This window comes from Equus quagga, chromosome 19, assembly GCF_021613505.1.
Source record: "Equus quagga isolate Etosha38 chromosome 19, UCLA_HA_Equagga_1.0, whole genome shotgun sequence".
NCBI lineage: Eukaryota > Metazoa > Chordata > Mammalia > Perissodactyla > Equidae > Equus > Equus quagga.
The window spans coordinates 38,364,904-38,384,115 of NC_060285.1; the positions used below are offsets into that span (position 1 = coordinate 38,364,904).

The following is a 19,212-nucleotide window of genomic DNA, read 5'->3' on the forward strand; positions in this document are numbered from 1 at the left end:
CCAATATTCAGAACATTGCGTTCCTTGTACATAACTTTCAAGATGACTGAACTTGAAATCAGGTTTTCCTTGATTTCAAACTTTAAAAAAATATAAGGAAGAAACAAAGTTATTTGTCTTTTTAATCTTTCTATGCCTCATTTTTATCACTTATAAATTAATACTAGTGCCTACTTATTAAGGCTATTCTTAGAATTAGATGAGTTAAAAGTATGCAAAATAATACCTGATATTTCATTAATGCTTAATGAAGATGAGCTGGTGGGAATACAAACAGTACTATAGAAATCGTGGTAAGCATATATTTATTTCCATAAAATACCCAAACTCAACTGTTATTTCTTGTTTTTTAGCCCATTGATTGAAAGCCATCGCTTCCTTTGGTATTCACATGGGGAACTGAAAGTTAACATCACTTCCCAAATCCAAAAACTAGGGCAAGATGGGCTAAAATGGTGTAATGTGAACAGGAAAAATGAAGTTAGAAGAAATCGAGATTTGAAGAGCTGTGCTCACCACAAAGTCCTTCTGTGTAGGATGACAAGTTAAATCGAAAGCCAAAATGAATGTCTGCAATGCCTGTGAGATGAGCCCACTTGATGATCAGTCCGGCTGGAGTAGTAATCACATACATGGAGCCAGAATCCTCTATGGACAGCTCTTGCTTTGAAAAGGGCAGAGGCACAACGACAGAATCCACTTCCACCTAAAATGACATAGCGCACTTACATCAGCTAGAAAAACATTTATGCTTAAATACACACTCCTTAAAATTAGGTGAATTTGGTTTACTCCATTTCTTCTGATTTAATATAGACTAGTTTTTTTAATTTTTAAAAGTTTATTCTCTGTGGCTGCTGCAGCCTCTCATAACTTCTAACTCTTTTATTGTTCCTTTGCTGTGTCTTGCTATATTCAGTATTTGTTATATTCAGCATTTATGTATTCAGTATTTATTTACTGAATTTGTTATATTCAGTATTTGTTCTAAATTGTCCTTTATTTTCTTTAAAACTTTACTTTCTTCTATGTTATGTATGCTTTTCTGTCTGTTTCCCCAATACATGTTGATTATACCATTATCTCCTACGATGAATTTAAGATAATACAGGCATTTTCAGGATGTTTTCTTTAATCTAGATTCTTTCTTTGATCTTCTAAATCAGTGTTTGTTTAACTGTAACATCCATAACCATCCTCTGTCAAGCTTGGGAAAGATTAAGATTCCCAGCAATTCTACCTCCTAGGTTTGGATTGCATTCTAGACTCTATAATTTTAGCACGTACTCTTGGCAAAACTAATGGAGGCAGTCCAAGGCTTATACTTTAAAAACAGTGCTTTAAATAATGACAATGACATGCAACCATGAGCTGTAACTAGCAGTAAATTTCTCAAAGTTATACCCGACCAACCATCCAATTTCTCATCTTTATATCTTTGTCATGGTTCTGCCCTCGGGCTGAAACCTCCTTCCTCTTAGCCTGGTTAATTTCTACTCATTCTTTAAGATTTATGTTAGGTGTCACCTCCTCCAAAAATACCTATTTGACCCTCCTAAAAACTGCATTAAATGACACTTATCTCTGTTTCCGTGATATCTTGGTCATAACTCTGTCACCTCCTATTGCCTTTTAATTGGCAGATAATGGCATTTATGCTCCCCACAGGCAACTACAGGTTACTTGAGGTCAGGACCTGTGTCATCTTATCATGCAAACTCTCACAAAATGATTTTCTAAATTAATAAGTTTTTAACTGAATACATGACCAGTGATGAGTTTAGTTGAGGCCAAAAATAAGCCCTTTTGCCCAAATGCTCATAATAATAGCATTGACCAGGTTTGAGTTTAAATTTATTTCCCATCCACTTCCTGTTAATATATCAACCTCACCAAAATCAAAAGTTTAAAAAAATACTATCATCCAAAAAAGTATATCATTCACATATTTCATGTTTTACTTAAAATTAAACTTTCCAACACCTTACTATATTTTAGGCTCATTTTAATATTGTTTCCAGTCTAGAATCTATCTGTGCTAACAGATAGAATTATCTCCAGAAAGCATAGAATATCTCAGCCATTTTGAACAAAATCTTTGCACATTATTTTCTTACATTTTTGAGAGAACCATTTATATCCGAGTGAAGCATCCAGATTAAAACTTACTCTTATCTGGTAAACATACATTCCTTGGGTTAAAGGTTTTACTTGTAAACCCAAATGACTCCTTTCCAACTTTTTTTTGTAATGCACTGCTCTTCTTCAGTTTATTTCAATAAAGTTAAATATTCCTTCATTTTTTTCCTATTTTAGCTATCACTTATTCACTGAAAAATCTATGACATCGATATTTCAAAACTGCTCCTTCCATCTGTTCTTCTCTCATTGGTCTCCTTTCTGGTATTCTTGGCAACTACACTTTTCAACCTTATGAACCCTCTTTTTTGAATCCTTTCCACTTTGTCTAATTCGAAACACTAACGTTAACCGTGACACTAATAAGCCTGGCCGCTCAGGTTATCTGAGAGGGTTTTAACATATTTAACATGGCCGTTACAGTTAACCTCACAAGGGGAGAAATATTTGCAACAGTTGGCACATTATGGAAGCAGGAATATAATATCACGACACGCATTTTTAGACTGTGAAAAGAAGGATGAGTCACAATAGCAATGAAACTCCACTAATAATGTTTAATTTTCTCTCTTTTTGGACATAATTGTACTTCTATAATTTCTTAATTTCTTCTAATGTGAGGATATTCTTAACTTTATATTCCTACCTTTCTTGCTGCCCGATTGACAAGTACTTTATGTACAGATGTTGTCAAATTTAACTTCTTAAAACAAAGTCCAGACATTCTTCCAGAGGAAGCCTTAATTTGAAAAAAAAGTTAAAACTTTATGGAGTTAAACATAATTTTAGCAATAAACAGAAGGAATTTACTAAACACTTTGCAAATACTCACTAGCTTTTTAAATGAGTTTCCATTCTGAAAAAAAAGTAAACAGAAAGACGCTTTTGAAAGAAATGTATTACTCGACTTTTAAAAACAGTATTTGGATAAATATTACATACTTCTAATACATTCGCATGAAACATTTTTGTTTTAAGTACTGAAAGATAAATCTCAGCGAGCTCTTGAGCCCCTTCTTGCTCTGAGAATATCTAACATTGTAAGGTGTCTCAGCTATAGAATATGAAGAAATGACAAAAGAGTGGATTATGACCTACCTGATTCATGGCACATTTTTCAATATGAGCAATTACAATTTCCCCAGGAATTCTGACTAAGATATAAGAAGCCATACTATACAAAGCAGCATTGTTGCCATCAAATGTGATAATGCTCAGCTCTGACAACATGGAACACCGACCTAAAAAAAATGGTCAAGAGTAGATTTAGTCTATTAACTAATTATTTGTATTTGCAGTAATAATTACACCACTAAAAAAATCTTTTAAATTAGTGTTATTATGTTTGACAAGAAGAAACTCTAAAAGTTACATACTGGGAATGAAAATCATAAATCAAACGAAGAAAGCTCAACATCAACTTTGGCTTGATGAGGTGATCGGTTCAAAAAAACAAGCACCTCCCTCTGTTTGAAAATTGATTGCCATGTAAGAAATGCACACTTACAAGGACATTCCCACTCAGGGCAGCAGATATCGCTGTTCACTTGAACGGGTCTTCCCCGGAAACCACAGTCAGGCATCACCAAGTCCTTCGGGCAATTGAGAGACCAGTTGAACAACTTCCATTCCATATCAAGGCATATATATTGGCTACAATTATAAACAGGATCAAATTGTTGAGGCTGTTAATAAAAAAAGAAAATTAGTGGGTTTTTTCCATTTTGAACTAATGCTTTCAATTATTTTTTAATTTCCCATTCACATTGGCTATAATGCACATTTTCTAAATATGAAAGCTTTTGAAAAATAAACAAAATTTCACTACAACTTTCTTTGATGTAACCTCTCTAAAATACTCGGTATGGACTCCATTGAAGCTTTACTGTAATATTGATCAGATTTCAGAATTGCCCATATGCTCAGACGTCTGAGCAAACTGAAATCTTGTCCTAAATTGTCTAGATCAGTGTTTTGGAAGCAGACTTATACTGTTGCAGTCAACCTTTCATATTATGTTGTTCAAAGCTAGTATATGATTTTAACTTCTGTTAATGTCAGTTAAAAAAATTGCAACTTAATACAATTCGAATATTTCATTAGAAATTCATATGTGAGAACACTTTGACAGCACCTGTATAGAGTCATTATAAATTGATTTTTATATATAACTCACATACATCTAGATAAAATAAATAAGTGGTAGGTTTTTCACAGTTTATAAATTGCATTCTGTTTAAATTATGGTAATAAGTATAGCAATGATAAACATTTATACAACTTATTATGTTCTAGACATTGTTCTAATTAACCCATTTCATTCCCACAACAACCCTCCACGGTGGGTACTACTATTTTCTCCTATTTCACAGAGGAGGAAATCAGGATGAAGGTCAAAGCAACGTGCCCACAGTCCCATAGCTAGCAGGCAGCAGAGTCAAATATAAGCTCAGACATTGCTACTCTGGAATCTGTGATCTTTTTGTCTTTTTAATTTCAATTTTATTTTTTCCAGTTTTGTTAAGATATAATTGACATAGATTACTGTATAAGTTTAAGGTATACAGCATAATGCTTTGACTTACATAAAAAAAATGATTACTGCAATAAGTTTAGTTAGCATCTATCATCTGATATAGATACAATAAAAAGAAAAAGAAAAAAAAGAAATAAAAAGGTTTTTCCTTGTGGGGAGAACTCTTAGGACCTCTTCTCCTAACAACTTTCCTATATATCCCACAGCTGTGTTAACTATAGTCATGTTGCACATTACATCCCTAGTATTTCTTTATCTTGTAACTGGAAGTTTGTACCTTTTGCCTACCTCCCTTCACTTTCATCTCCCCCTACCACCCACCTCTGGTAACCACAAATTTTCCTCTTTTTCTATGTGTTTGGTTGTTTTATGGTTTGTTTTTTAGGTTCTACATAAAAGTGAGATTATACAGTACTTATCTTTCTCTGTCTGACATTTCATTTAGTATAATGTCCTCAAGTTTCATCCATGTTATTGCAAATGGCAAGATTTACTCATTTTTTATGGCCAAATAATTATCCATTGTGTGTGTATCTACATATATGTCTTTATCCATTCATCTGTCGATGGACACCTAGGTTGTTGGATTCTGTGCTCTCTACCCCTGAACTATGCTGCACCTCAAGGGATGGAGGCAGAAAAATTAACATGAATTTAGCAGCTATTATATGCCATGCACTGATGAAGTAGCTTATTTCGTTTACTTCTCCTTAAATTTTGGGGCTCAGTTTCTATCATCTCAATGCTAGATGTGATTTAAAAAAAAACAAAGTGAAGGAAGGTTAAATAATTTTCTAAATGGTGAGACTATTAAGCGAGCACTTAGGAATTTAAGAGCCAAAGATAGGCAAATAATCAAGGTCAGTTTTCCAAAAGTTTCAGTGTAAAAGTTGCATCAACTGTCAGGTATCGATGTTGCTTTCCGTTTAACCAGAAAAATGAAAATAACTGAAGAAAACTAGAGCGCCTATAACAACATCTAAACCACCTAAAAGAATCTATACCTTCCACCCTACTGAAATGATCTTCAACAAGGTCACCGATGAACACTACATCACTAAACCCAGTGATCAAGTATAAGACCTCCCCTTACCTGACCTACTAATATACTCACTACAGCGTATTACTCCATCTTCCTTAAAGTCTTTTCTTTCCTTGCCTTCCAGATGACTCGCGATCTCCTGTTTTCTCCTATTTCACTGATTAACATCCTCTGCAAGTTCGTCTCTGTTTCTCAGTCTATTACAGTTGTAGTGGCCTCCTCTCTTTTCCGTCTGCACTCCTTGTGCGATCTCATCCAGCCTCATCACACTAAATACCACTTATGCACTGAGAATTCCCAAAACTTCCTCTTAGCTTGGCCTTTTCCCTAAACTCTATTGATGTCCACCAGATCTGTATATCCACAGCTTTTTGATGTCTAAGAGGAATCACAATCTTTACAGGGCAAAACCGAACTCTTGGTTATACCCACCCCAGACCCTCACTTCCCACAATTTCCCATCCTGCTTAATGCCAACTTTATCCTTCAGTCACTCAAGACAAAGTCTTAGAATCCTTGATGCCTCTCTTTCACTCACACTCCAATCTAATCCTTCAGCAAATTCTACGACCTCTACCTTCGAAATATATCCAGAATTCAGGCATTTCTCACCATCTCCACTGCTATCACCTGGTCCAGGCCACCCTCCTCTCGCCTAAATTCCTACAATAGCCTCCTAACTAGTTCTATTGTCTCTTTACACCTACTCTCAACACAGCAGCTAAAATGATCCTGAAACAAATCAGACCACATAATTCTTCTGCTCAAAAATATCCCTTTTCTACCTGTGTCATTTAGAATAAAATCCACAGCCTTTACAATCATCCACAAGGCCTTACATGATCTATTTCCCACAGTTTTATTCCTTACTTACTTAATGGCCTCCTTATTATTCTTTTAAGATGTTAGGGACCTTCTCACCTCAGGGCCTTTGCACTTGCTGCTCCCTCTGCATGAAACCCTGTTGCCCTGGTTCTCTGCATCATTCTCTCTCAATGTCTTCAGATCTTTTGCTCTAAAGTCAATTTATCAGTGAGGATTTTCTAATCATCTCCTTGAAAATAGTTTTATTTTTCTTCTGAGCATCAAACTCTAGCATTTTATATAACTTAGTAATTTATTTAGCTTATTGGCTGTCATACAACCTTCACTAGAAAATAAACTCCATAAAGGCAGGAATTTTTGCCTGCTTTTATATTATTTTATCCATGGTATCTGAATAGTTTCCAGCCAGAAATGGTACTAAATAAATATTGACTAAATAAATAATCAGTTTCTCAGAACAAATGGCAAATTTGGAGTAAAGAGATATCTGCTCAAGTCTCAGCCAAGAAAATTACTAACTCAGGGGTTCAAAGACCTTACCTTTTTCACTTACCAATGTATCTTTGTCATCCTCAGAGTGCCTAGCATATAGTAGCTGCTTAATAAATATTTTTGAATGCTTGACTTATAGAGAATCACAGGTTGGATAATTTTTTATTATAAATAATTATTACTAAAGAATGACACAATTATTATTATTAAATTAATTATTTTATTAAATTAATAATCAAATTAATAAATTGAATTATGCTTCATTATTATCATATTTTATTATTATTAAAGAATCACACTTAAGACTTCATTTGTATTTGTTTTTCTTAGTGTGACCAGAATCTAATTAATGGGAAATATCTGAATCAGTTAAGAAAATACAACTGTTAAAATGTCATGCTTATTTCTTAATATCTTTTGGCAAAGAAGGACTAGAAAGCATACAAAAGTAAGTTTAATAGCATTTGGATAGTGATACGGAAACTTGAACAGACACTATAAGGAAATGACAAAAGCTGAAGAGATGACCCAGTCATACCTCACATTCCACACCTGTTGTCGGTGTGAGCATGTCAAGCACCGTGAAGTCTGATGGGGTGGTCACTTCTGGACCTGTTAGAAGCGAAGACGTCCTTTCCATTAGCGGAATGGTATCTGTCATGTATGGAATTCACATGTGGTAGGAACCATGCTAAGAAATTTTATATGGATTATTTCACTTAATCCTTTCAAAAACCCTGTGAAGTAGATAATATACTATTGTCATTTTACAGATAAGCAGACTAAGGTGTAGAGGGGTAAGCTGGTAAGCATCGGAGGCAGAATTTGAATTCAAGAATTCTGATTCCAGAGCACTGGCTTTTAATCACCATTCTATAAACATCTTCATTATCTTGATGGTGTCAACACAATTGTTTCGACAATTGTTATGACAAATGATATCACTAAAGATTGCTCAGGACTTACAAATTTTGTTGCACTTTTTAAATAAGTAGTGAGGCTGATTCATTTCCCTTGATGAATCTCTAGAATATGCTCCTTTTAAGCAGACTAGACAGTGCTGCAGACGAGGTGGAGACCCCAGTTGGTGGATGTGGTGAAGGAGTGATCCACGGAAAGGGAAAATTCAACTGGTAAACACATTTGTAAGGCACCTTCCAGCTTTTTGTTAGTGCTAAAAGTATCTCTAAAATATCCAAAGTCTGAAGGACTCAAGAAGAGGCAAAATGAACGCCTGAAACTCTGTCTAGCTGTAATTGCAGTATCCATCATTGATACTGTTTAGGAATGACTGTCTTAGTTTCTGGTTGCTTCTGTAACAAATTAATACAATTTAGTGGCTTTAACCATCACTAAATTGTTATCTTGTGGTTTAGGGAGTCAGAAATCCTAAAACCAAGCAGGGCTGCTTCCTTCTGGATGCTCTACAGGAGAATCTGTTTCCTTAATTTTTCCAACTCGAATACTTTGGCTCATGGTCCTTCCTCTGTCTTCAAAGCCACAGCATAACATCTTCAACTCTCTCTCTCTTTCTCTCTCTCTGTTTATTCTGCGGTCATGTCACCTTCTCTGACTCTGACCCTCTTCTCTCTTATAAGGACCCTTGTTGTTACACTGAGCCCACATGGATAATCCAGGACAATTTCTCCACCTTATCATCCTCATTTCTGCAAAGTCCCTTTAGCATGTAAGTTCCCATATTCACAAATTCTGGGGATTAAGATGTGGACATCTTTGGAGGGAGACATTATTCAACCTACTGCAATGACATAAGAGAAAACTTTTACTTTTTTAGTTAAATAAATTCTATAAATAACCTTTTGTACTTATCTTATAGTTTCTAACTTACAGAATAAAGTAGAACAAAAATGCCCATTCCTTGGTCCTATGAGCAGTGTTCATGATATATTAGATACTGCATCTTCTAGAGAATATGATATTTTTACGGACTTAAATATCTTCATTCCAATCATCATAAATGTTTAAGCAAAGAAAAAGGAGACAAAGTTCTAGCCCAAAACATGCACAGAGTCATGGAAAATTCTGACCACTGGGAGCTAAAGTGGTCTTAGCAGAAAAGAAGTACATTGTTTTCTCAAAATTGTCAAAAGGTTATAAGCATTGTGTGGGTGCAGAATTGTAACAGTCAAGCTGTTTTTATAACTATAACTTTGTAGTAAGTTTTGAAATTGGAAAGAGTGAGTCCTACAACTTTGTTCTTCTTTTTCAAGATTGTTTTGGCTATTCCAGCTTCCTCGCATTTCCATATGAATTTAGGGTCAATTTGTCAATTTCTGCCAGGAAGTAACTGGGATTTTGATAGGGATTGCATTAAATCTATAAATCAATTTGAGAATATTGTCACCTTAGCAATATTAACTCTGCCATGAACATGGGATGTCTTTCCATTTATTTTGATCTTTTTAATTCTTTCAATCATATTTTGTAGTTTTCATTGTATAAGCCCTATGCTTCTTTTGCTAAATATACTCCCAAAGATTTTATTCTTTTTTGATGCTACGGTAAATGGAATTGCTTTCTTCATTTCAATTTTAGATTGTTCATTGTTAGTAAATAGAAACACGATTGATTTTTGTACATTGGTCTTATATCGTGCAACTTTACTGATTTATTATTTGCTTATTTATTAGTGCTAACAGGTTTGAGTGGCATCCTTAGAATGATCTATAGACAACAGCACGTCATCTACAAATAAAAATTGCTTTACTTTCAGGGTAGTTTTCTTATTCCCGAGGGTCATGAAGTATAATCCATATTCCTTACATTTAGACTGTGGTGGTTTCAATAGTTTCAGATGTTTGAAATATATATTGAATATTGATTTGAGGGGATATCAGAGAATTCAAAGTAGACAGCAGCACTTAGAATTAACTTAGTCTATGCCCTAGATGTTAGGGTGTGCAGTGTTATTCAGGGAAAGGACCTCTAACCACTCCCAAAATATGCTTTAAACTGTTTTAAATTCACTGATGCCTAAAATTTCACAGCTGTAGAGTAATTCCTCATCTCTGCAAGGGTAACAACAATACCTCTCTCATAGAGTTCTTATAAGGATAAAATGTATGTAGAGTGCTTAGCCCAATGCCTGGCATATAGTAAGTACTCCACAAATGGTAGCTAATAAGCGTAGTGGTAACAGTGATGGTTGTAGCGAGGCTATTTATTTTGATGATGTCTCAGGACTCATTAAAATCCTTCAATGATTCACCATTGCCTTCAGAATAAAAATCCAAGTTTCTTACCATGGACCCTTTGTGATCTGGCCTTTGATAATCTCTTCCACTCCATCTCTTCATGCAATTCCCTTCACACTACATGCCCGAGATGCACTGACCTGCTTGAAGTCCTTCTGTGTGACACATTCTTACTCAGTTCCAGGCTTTTGCACGTGCTTCCCCTTCTGGCTGGAAAACACTTCCTCCATCTCCCAGGCTACCCAACTCCTACCCTCTGTTCCCCATCTGAGATCACTTCCAAAATAAGCATAAGCCCTTCCTGTTCGCTGCCTGTGCTTGTCCCTATTGTAATATCACAATAGCCTATGGACTATCAGCTGTTTTAGGGTTGGGGCTATAACTTGCTCACCATTCTCCCTTCCTCTCCCTAATGGCAGGACAGGGCATAGCAGAGTTGACACACAATTAAAGCTTGTCAAATAAATTAAAGAATAAAAATCTGAACTTTTCTAAATTATAATCTCTGGAGAAATCATACATTAAGTTTTCCAAGCCTTGCTGCGAGTGGATTTATTAAATCCTTTCCTGAGGCAAGTTTCACAGTGAGGGAGGGAAGCGGGGTCATGAGCCCAGATGCCTACTACAGAAGCTGGAGCAGAACCCAGGAAGCAGGAGGGAAGCTCTCAGAGGATGACTTCATTTGTGTTAACACTCTTTAAAGTCAACTTAATCACTGTGAAAATTTAAGCAAGATTCAGTAAAGCCTAAATTCTAGGAGAAAATGTGAGAGGAGTTGTCATTATTTATACCAATTAAAATGGATAAAGGGGTGGACCAAATGCAGAAGCCATTCAGAAACTGTAGCTTGCTGAGCTGGTGAAGAGCTGCTTATGAAACCAAAGCAACTGCTGGGTTCTCTAGTAGATGGGATGGTACCAATACCAGCAGCTGCTACAAGTGTGCCAAGACTTAAATTACATAATGCTAATTTTAGTGACTAAAATTGTAACAATTCCTGTAAACATGGGTAGAGATGGCTTACCTGGTGGCACTACTGCTGGCTCTGTAGGAATCAGAGGTATGCCTACAAAGAAACACAGATACTCTCCCTTAATTTGTTTGCTTACAGTGACGCCCACATAGTTCACACAGGGATCTTCAGCTTCGAGGAAAATGTTTTGGGAAAGAGAATGAAGGAGGAATGTTAGAGGGAAGATTTACATGGTTTAGAAAGGAATTAGGAACCAAAAACTATGAAAAGGATGTTAAAGAAGAATCTCACGAAAGTTTATTATCTGTCTACAACTTCCATTTATAACCACTTGTCGTCAGAGAGAAAAAAATATTTGAGTTCCTCTTTTCAGAATAAATTAAATAAGATTCACACTTACAGTCTCCTGGATAAACACATTTGAGGGTGACTTCATCAAAGATCATATTTTTGGGGCAGTAAGGTAAGCATCCTTCAACCCTTCACATGAAAAAAAAATCAAAGTGAAAAAAGCTTAAAATAGAAAAGATACACTGCATTTAATACATGCAACTAAGATATATTTTTCCTAAAATTCTTCTCTTCTCCTTGTTAAGCACTAAGGAATGCTCCACTTACTACACTCCATTATGTGAACTCATTTTATGAAATCACAAGCTAGTGGATGATAAAAGGATATCATACATGATTAAGGCAGAATTTGAACTCAGAAAATTCAAATCATACACTTATGTTTGGGACACACTAAGCTCATGTTCAATAAACGAGTAGACATGTAGAAGAATCATTTAGTGTGGTTTTCATCTATAGTCATTGTACTGTTACTTCCCACTCCTGTGCTCCCCCACACTCAAGAAGGTAGACAAGCTCTTTGAATATCCTTGCCTTAAGGATGTTGGTGGAATAAAAACAGAATCTTCAGTGGCTCTCTCTGCCTATTGTTAAGGCCCAAAGTCACTGAAAACACATGAGGACCCTCAGGGTGGCAGAGATGGAGGTGGGACATGGTTTGTCTTTGACAACAAGGCGGGAGGAGTAGAGGCTGTAGTTCCTAAGAGCATCAGGACCTGTGCCCAAATTTGTGGCAGTGTCCCGGGAGAAGATGGCTGTTTACAAGCCTAAGGAGACCAGATTTCAAGCCCCAAGCCATCTGGTCTTTGTAAGGATATCCAGTTCTTGTGTGTGGCACAGAGGCAAAGTAAGAGTTCCAAATTTCAAGAAGTCATAGGCTTGGGTATCATGGGCCAAAGACAGGAGGGACCATCCTGAATGCTTTTCCCCTAAGGGTATTAAAGCCAAGATAATAACTGAGATTACACCTTTCTTCTTGTCCAATTGGTGCTCAGAGTCCAATTTATTCTTATTCAAAGGAAATAAATGTAATCCTTCATGTACAACCAATTATTAGACTCATACATACTAGAGAGAGTTGATGCACCATTCTCAACAATTTATGCGTTGTTATAAAAAGGCTTGCTTATCTGCCTCTCAAATACCCTAGTCAGCTATAAGAATATTTTTAATATTTTAAAACATTTCCAGGAGCTGGCCCCTTGGCCGAGTTGCTTAGTTCACGTGCTCTGTTTCAGTTGCCTGGGGTTTGCTGGTTCGGATCCTGGGCACGGACCTATGCACTGTTTATCAAGCCATGCTGTGGCAGCATCCCACATAGAAGAACTAGAATGACCTACAACTAGGAGATACAGCTGTATACTGGGGCTTTTGGAAGGGAAAAAAAAAAAAGAGGAATATTGGCAACAGATGTTCACTCAGGGCCAATCTTCCTCACCAAAAAAAACCAAGAACAATGATGACAACAAAAAACAATTCCAGTTGCCTCATCTGTAAAGCAAGAATTTGGACTAAAAATATTCAAGGCCTCTTTCCAATACAGGATGGAAAGGAACTTGACACTGGAGTAAGTGATGCCACCAGAGGCCGCTTGTTCATGGAAGGGCATCCAGACACTTTAAAAACCAAGAAAAGCTAATTTCCCTTTTAACATGAAACCCACTTAGTCACCTCTTGTATACTAACGATCTTTTTAAACATAAACAGCTCAGCCTCTGTGACCAATTCTTTATTTCATAAAATGAACTTGAACCATAAAACTCTAACCAGTATATGATATTCCTGTTCTACTCTAAACTCTCAGGCAAAAAAGAGAAACTAGAGTTACTAGATTGCTGAAAAGACTAGGGCCAGTTGATTACCGTTAAGTTAAATAAACATCATTTTTATGCTGAATCATTAACTCAATTATTTGCAATTGTTTCATGTAAGTCAAAAGCACAGCCATCCTCTTAAAATATTTTCCAAAATCAGTAACTTATTCCTTTAAAATGACTCACTGGTCGCACATAGCAGGTTCCTGTTTATTTTGTCATACTGTTGGTAATCTACTCGACTTCTGACTGGCAAAACGGACGCAGAACGGTTCTTGTGATAGGTATAATATACAATAGGAATAACTCTATTTACATATGGGCTCTACAGCACGCTAGTTGGCATCTTTTCTCATAAAAGTTCTCATTTCCACTAGATATTTTTATTTTTAACACTTGCTATGTGCCAGAAACTGCAATCGTCTAGAACGAGGGTGGTGGTTCTGTTGGGGACTTGGAGGAGGGGTACAGGGCTTTGTTAAAGCCCCAGCTCAGTACTTGAGTGTCCCCTCAGGGCTTCAAGTATGAGGAGGAGCAATAATTAGGCGCCTGGGTGCAGGAGACGGGGAGAAGTAGAAAGGAGATAGTGATGAAGGCAGAGATGAAAAACAGCTTGGCGGGGTGAAATTCCATCCTGACGCTCTTCTCTGTGTCCTGACCATACCAAAAAGGAAACTTCGGGACAGCTACAGACCAAACAATGGAGGCATTGAGAATCTGGATTCAACCACCTCCAAGACTGAGTACGCCACAGGAAGTAATAAACTAGCCAAATGCCACTTCAAAATATAACTCCATTTCCTCCCCAGCGCCGGGGCCAGTCATGCTCTCTGCTCTTCCTTCCTTCCTTTCCTTTCCTGCTCCTCACTAATGGGCCCAGTTTTTTCCCCCACTCCTAACGGCTACGTGAGGGAAAGGAGATAGGTGTGTGAGTGTGAGGGGTGCAAGTGAATGGTGAAGATATTTCCTTTCCAGAAAGAATCGGTTGTTCTTATTTTCAAGAAAATAAACAGAAATATCATTTCCTTCTCTCTGCTCCCACAGCACTTGTTACCCACCAGGGTGTAGTAGCTCAAACCCTGGCTCTGCCTACAAACTGTGTGACCTGGGGCAAACTGTGTAATGTCTCTGCGCCTCGGTTGATTTTCTCCTCTGAAATGGGAATAATGAGATTACCTATTCTATAGTCATGCTGTGAATACATAAACGTGGTAATGGTTGTTGTTATTCCTCTAGTCCTCTTTCCGCTGTATTGGCACTGTCTGCTTTTGTTTCTGTCTTCTTCCTAAAGACGCGGAGCTCCCTGAAAGAGGGGCTGCATCTCATTCGTTCACACTCCCAAGACCGTCTGTAATGCCAGTGTTTGTCGTAGAATAAAAGCTCATAAACGCCTAAAGTAAAATGACTCTTAAAAATATTCCCTCCTACTAATGTTCCATTCCTCTCCTCTTACAGCAAAACTCCTTTAAAAACAAAAAAAAAAGCTGTTTACATTCTCTGCTTCATTTTGCCTCTTCTCATTCTCCAGATTGCCAAATTCAGTGAACATTTTTCAGTTTCAAATTTAAAATGCTCAAAACCAAACTCCTGACTTGTCCTCCAGACGGCTCCTCCCAACGTCGTCCTTACCCCCGTCAGCGGTAACTCAGCCCTTCCATTAAACTGAGTCGTTTGAATTTGCTTATATTTGACCAATTTTGACCACAAAAGTGGCAATTGCATAGGGTCCTGAAACCTACAAATTGCTGAGACTCAAACTGGGGTGCTGAACTTCTCTTTCTCTCACAATTGATATTAAATCCATCAGCAGCCCGAGTGCAAAATATACCCAGAATCTGTTCACTTCTAACCTCCAGGGCTAGCAACCTCCTCAATCAATTCTCCTTCGTGTCTTATCTGTATTACCAACCAGTTCTGCCCTTGTGTTTCCCCTCCCCAACACTCAATACAAGAGCCAAAGTAAACTTTTTAAAACATAAGTCAGATCGTGTCGCTCCTGTGCTGAAAATACACCAGGACATTACTCAGAGAAAAAGACAAAGTCCTCACAATGGGCTACAAGGCCCCATCTGATTTGCATACCACTATGATTCTCTAGTTTCATCTCCCACCTCTCTCAGTTTTGTTCACTTTGCTCCAAATACCTGGCCTCATTTATCCTCAAATACATTCCTACCCCAGGACCTTTGCACTGTTCTCAGATTGAAAGGCTCTTTCCCCAGATATCCAGTGGCCAGTTCCCTCCCTTCCTTCAGCTCTCTGAGCAGATGCCAGCTTGTCAGCATGTTTTTCCCTAACCAGCCTATATTAATTAGCAAACACACACACGGTTGTCTCCCCCAAGATGGTCTCCCCCATCTTCCTTTATTTTTCTCCATAATACATATCACCATCTAACAATATATTGCATTATATATTTACATTTTTATTTTATTCTCTGCCTCAATGCACCAAGATGTAAGCTACCTAAGGCCAGATAACTTCATCTGTTTTGTTCAGAACTATGTCCCTGGCAGCTAGAAGAATTCCTGGCACATAGCACATATAGCAGACTCTCAGTAACTACTGCTTGAATAAAATGAAATAAATTCATGAATGAGAATATGTGTGTGTGTGTGTGTGTATATATATATACACATATATACACACATATATCAGATACAAATTATTCTTGAGAATGTTTTTTAATCTAAAAACATTCACTGAGGGCCAAATCTGCTAATGCTGGAATTTGCTAATTGAATAGTTAAACGTGACTTACGGTGGAAGAAATTTACATGCTAGTGCTTCAGGGTCACTACACGTTTTAAAACAGGGAGTGGCACAAGGTTCATATCTCCATTCACACATCCTCCTGTAAGGCACTATTGCCTGGATTTCTGGGGAAAAAAATAAAGTTTAGATTATGTATATTTTTAATGTACAGCTTGAAAAATAGTGATTTACGATAGTAACTCTTCTAAAGTTTTACTCCTCTTTGACCATAATGCGTTGGGAAAGACAGGGCTGGTAAAAAAAAAAAAATGCCCTGTAATTCCTTTGTGATCAAAGCATTTCACGCTCAGGTTGAATATCTAAATGTTAGTCTATATTCCAAATATTTAAAAAAGCAAAGTGTTGGAGGAGGCAAAGGAAAATTCTCAATCTTCCTTTCTTTCTGTGTAGTGGGCTCTCATTGATCTGCATATCATAATAACACCAAACACCTGTTTGGAATTTTATATTTTGCAAAGTAATGTTTTGTCCGTTATTCTATTTTATCCTTGCAACAACCCTGTTGAGTAGATATTGTTTCCATTTTACAAATGAAGAACTTGAGGCTCAGAGAAGCAAGCGGCTTGCCGAGTTCAAGCAATTAGGAAAATGACAAGCCCAAAGACATGTTTCCTGACATCAAACCTAGAGACAACACTCCATCTTTGTTCTTCTCAGAGAACTTAGCATATTGCCTTGTAGAAGGTAAGTATTTTTTTATGACAAAAAAATAAATGAATGGATTTTAATAATACATGTTTGCCGTTATCCAACCTCCCTTGACTGAAGATTTTTCTCCTTCAAACTCTGCTCATACCCTCCCCGTCTCACATCACAGATCAGTCCTCCTGCTGCAGTCCAAAACTATCTCTGAGGAGGAGAGCTCCATATGGGAGAACATTCAGGGGAAAGGTTATGTTTCTTGCAATCTGGATACAGAATTCAGTTCCAAGGTATGGGAAGGAAAATAAGACTTTCTGGAAGGTCTCTATGCATCTAAATAGTAGAATAAGTGCTAGTCCTGGGTTACTGGGATCATGAGTTCTGGGAGAAGATTAGTTCTAAGACTAGAGTAGACCCCTAGAGTTTCCAGATTTAGGAAGCCCGCAAAGATAAGCTTCTGAGACTCTGATGATGCCATTGGCTGCGGTTGTTCAAAGCTCAGGTGGGGCCAGTAGGTCTGGTGCTAATGGAGCAGATTTCTAGATTGTAGGGGAAACAGAGGCTTGTGAAGTTCAACTCTGAAGGAAATTCAAGTAAAATTATCACATCTCTCTATAGAATGTTGTATAGACATGTCATTGACTCTTTTCTCATGAATATAGGAACCCTATTCAATAGACAAAAATTTGTGGCTCAATTTGAATTCTCTAAAATCCAGACTCTCTTGATTTATAGAAATTTATCCACAACAAAAAAGGCAAGTGACTAGCTCTCTTAGACTGATTTAGAGAGTTGGTTAGAATGAAACAATTTTTTTGGAGACCAAGGCAGATATCAAACTCCTAGGTTTTGAAAATAAAGCATAACTTTTACACACTGGATGAGGATCCTCTCTGAAATTCAGAAAATTCAATAGCTGTAGAACTATAAGGATCCCTAGAAATAAGAACAGGCTTCTACTGAACCAGGGAAATCTAGAAGTCTGTGGAACCGGACACCCTACTATTCAAAAGACAGAGATAAATATGTTGTCTTTATCATTAAGAATCAGGTTACTGAGAAGTTGTCTTCTAGGAAACAAAAAGTACATGGAAACACTAGACACCCATGAGACATGGGTGAGCTCCAGTTCCAGAGTCCAGAAAGCACTGAGAGTAACAACTGGGGCAACAATTAAACATAACATTATTTAAGGCTGTTCTAAGCATTTTACCAATTAATTTATGTAACTCAATACCCTATAAAGTAGGTATTGTTCTCTCATTTTACAGATGCGTAAACTGAAGGACAGAGAGGTTAAGAAACTTACTCAAGGAGTGTCATACAACTCTATCCACTTATACTCCATTAAGAATGACTTAAAAATCAAAACCTGATAAATATTCTGCCATTATGTAAATTATCTATTCTCCTTTTGAATTATCTATTCAGCATACCTTCTATGCTGAAGCTACTTGAACGTTTAAATTCTTCAGAATCATCATATTTTGATGCTTTGATACTAGAATCTGTGAGTATGATGAAAAATCCTTTCTTGCTATATAGCTCAAATGCACTGTAACCAGGAATCCAGAGGCCCTGATGGTGGAAAAATGTGGCTCTCTGATGAAAGGCTGAATTTGCTTTCCACAGTTCCAGACTCAGAGTGTCATCATCATGGACATAGAGAAAGTAGTTTGGCCTTTCAGCAGATTCCAAGGAAACAAGTGCCAGTGCTGTAAAAGATAGAGCAGAGTGTTTGACAACCCCTGGGTTCTCTGGAGAAAGCAGATCGTCAACAGTGGGATTATAAAACTCATTTATAAAGTTGACAAAAATAGACCTGAGCAATTGCCATACATAATTAACACCAATCTCAACAATTTCAGAAATGAATTATAAGATTTTAAAGAAAAGGAAGTATTTTAATGAAATGAATAAGTGACAGCTCCAAAAAAAAATCAGTCTTTGATGAGTTCTATTTTTTAAATAATGTATCATGTCCTTGGGGAAAAAAAGAGATATCAACTTAGGACCCCAGAACGTACACTTTCATACAAGTAATTGAATGATGAATTGGATATATATTTGTACTTGTAGGCTTTAACATTTTCAAAGGCATGCAATCTACAAATGGCTAAGCCAGATGATAGAAAACAATAAGAGAATAGAGAAACAGATCAATTTAGGCATGGCACTGCATTTCAATATCACTGGGTTCTCAATGAGCAAATGATCTTGCAAGTGATTTTACTGCATTAAGAAAAGACTATTTGCTCAACACAGTTGTCTATTCCCCAATAGATGATCAAATGGCTAACAAACAACTACAGAATTTAAGAAGTGTTATCCTTTTTTGTGACGTGCTTTAAATGTTTCCCTTATGTTTGTAAATCCCATGGTATAAAAATTTTTTAATTGAGATTTTT

General features: G+C 36.9%; 1 protein-coding gene across 1 annotated transcript in view; it reads right to left on the reverse strand.

Annotated features, from left to right (window-relative positions):
- Nucleotides 1–19,212, reverse strand: part of OTOGL (otogelin like) — a 143,049-nt gene that overhangs the window by 31,410 nt on the left and 92,427 nt on the right. Inside the window, exons 33-43 of the mRNA XM_046646650.1 lie at nt 18,241–18,519; nt 16,149–16,266; nt 11,623–11,702; nt 11,245–11,315; nt 8,114–8,117; nt 7,573–7,640; nt 3,647–3,824; nt 3,238–3,380; nt 2,972–2,995; nt 2,786–2,878; nt 517–706 (exon numbers count right to left, since the gene is read on the reverse strand). Coding sequence (XP_046502606.1) covers nt 517–706; nt 2,786–2,878; nt 2,972–2,995; nt 3,238–3,380; nt 3,647–3,824; nt 7,573–7,640; nt 8,114–8,117; nt 11,245–11,315; nt 11,623–11,702; nt 16,149–16,266; nt 18,241–18,519 — 1,248 coding nt within the window. The remainder of the gene's footprint in view (nt 1–516; nt 707–2,785; nt 2,879–2,971; nt 2,996–3,237; nt 3,381–3,646; nt 3,825–7,572; nt 7,641–8,113; nt 8,118–11,244; nt 11,316–11,622; nt 11,703–16,148; nt 16,267–18,240; nt 18,520–19,212) is intronic.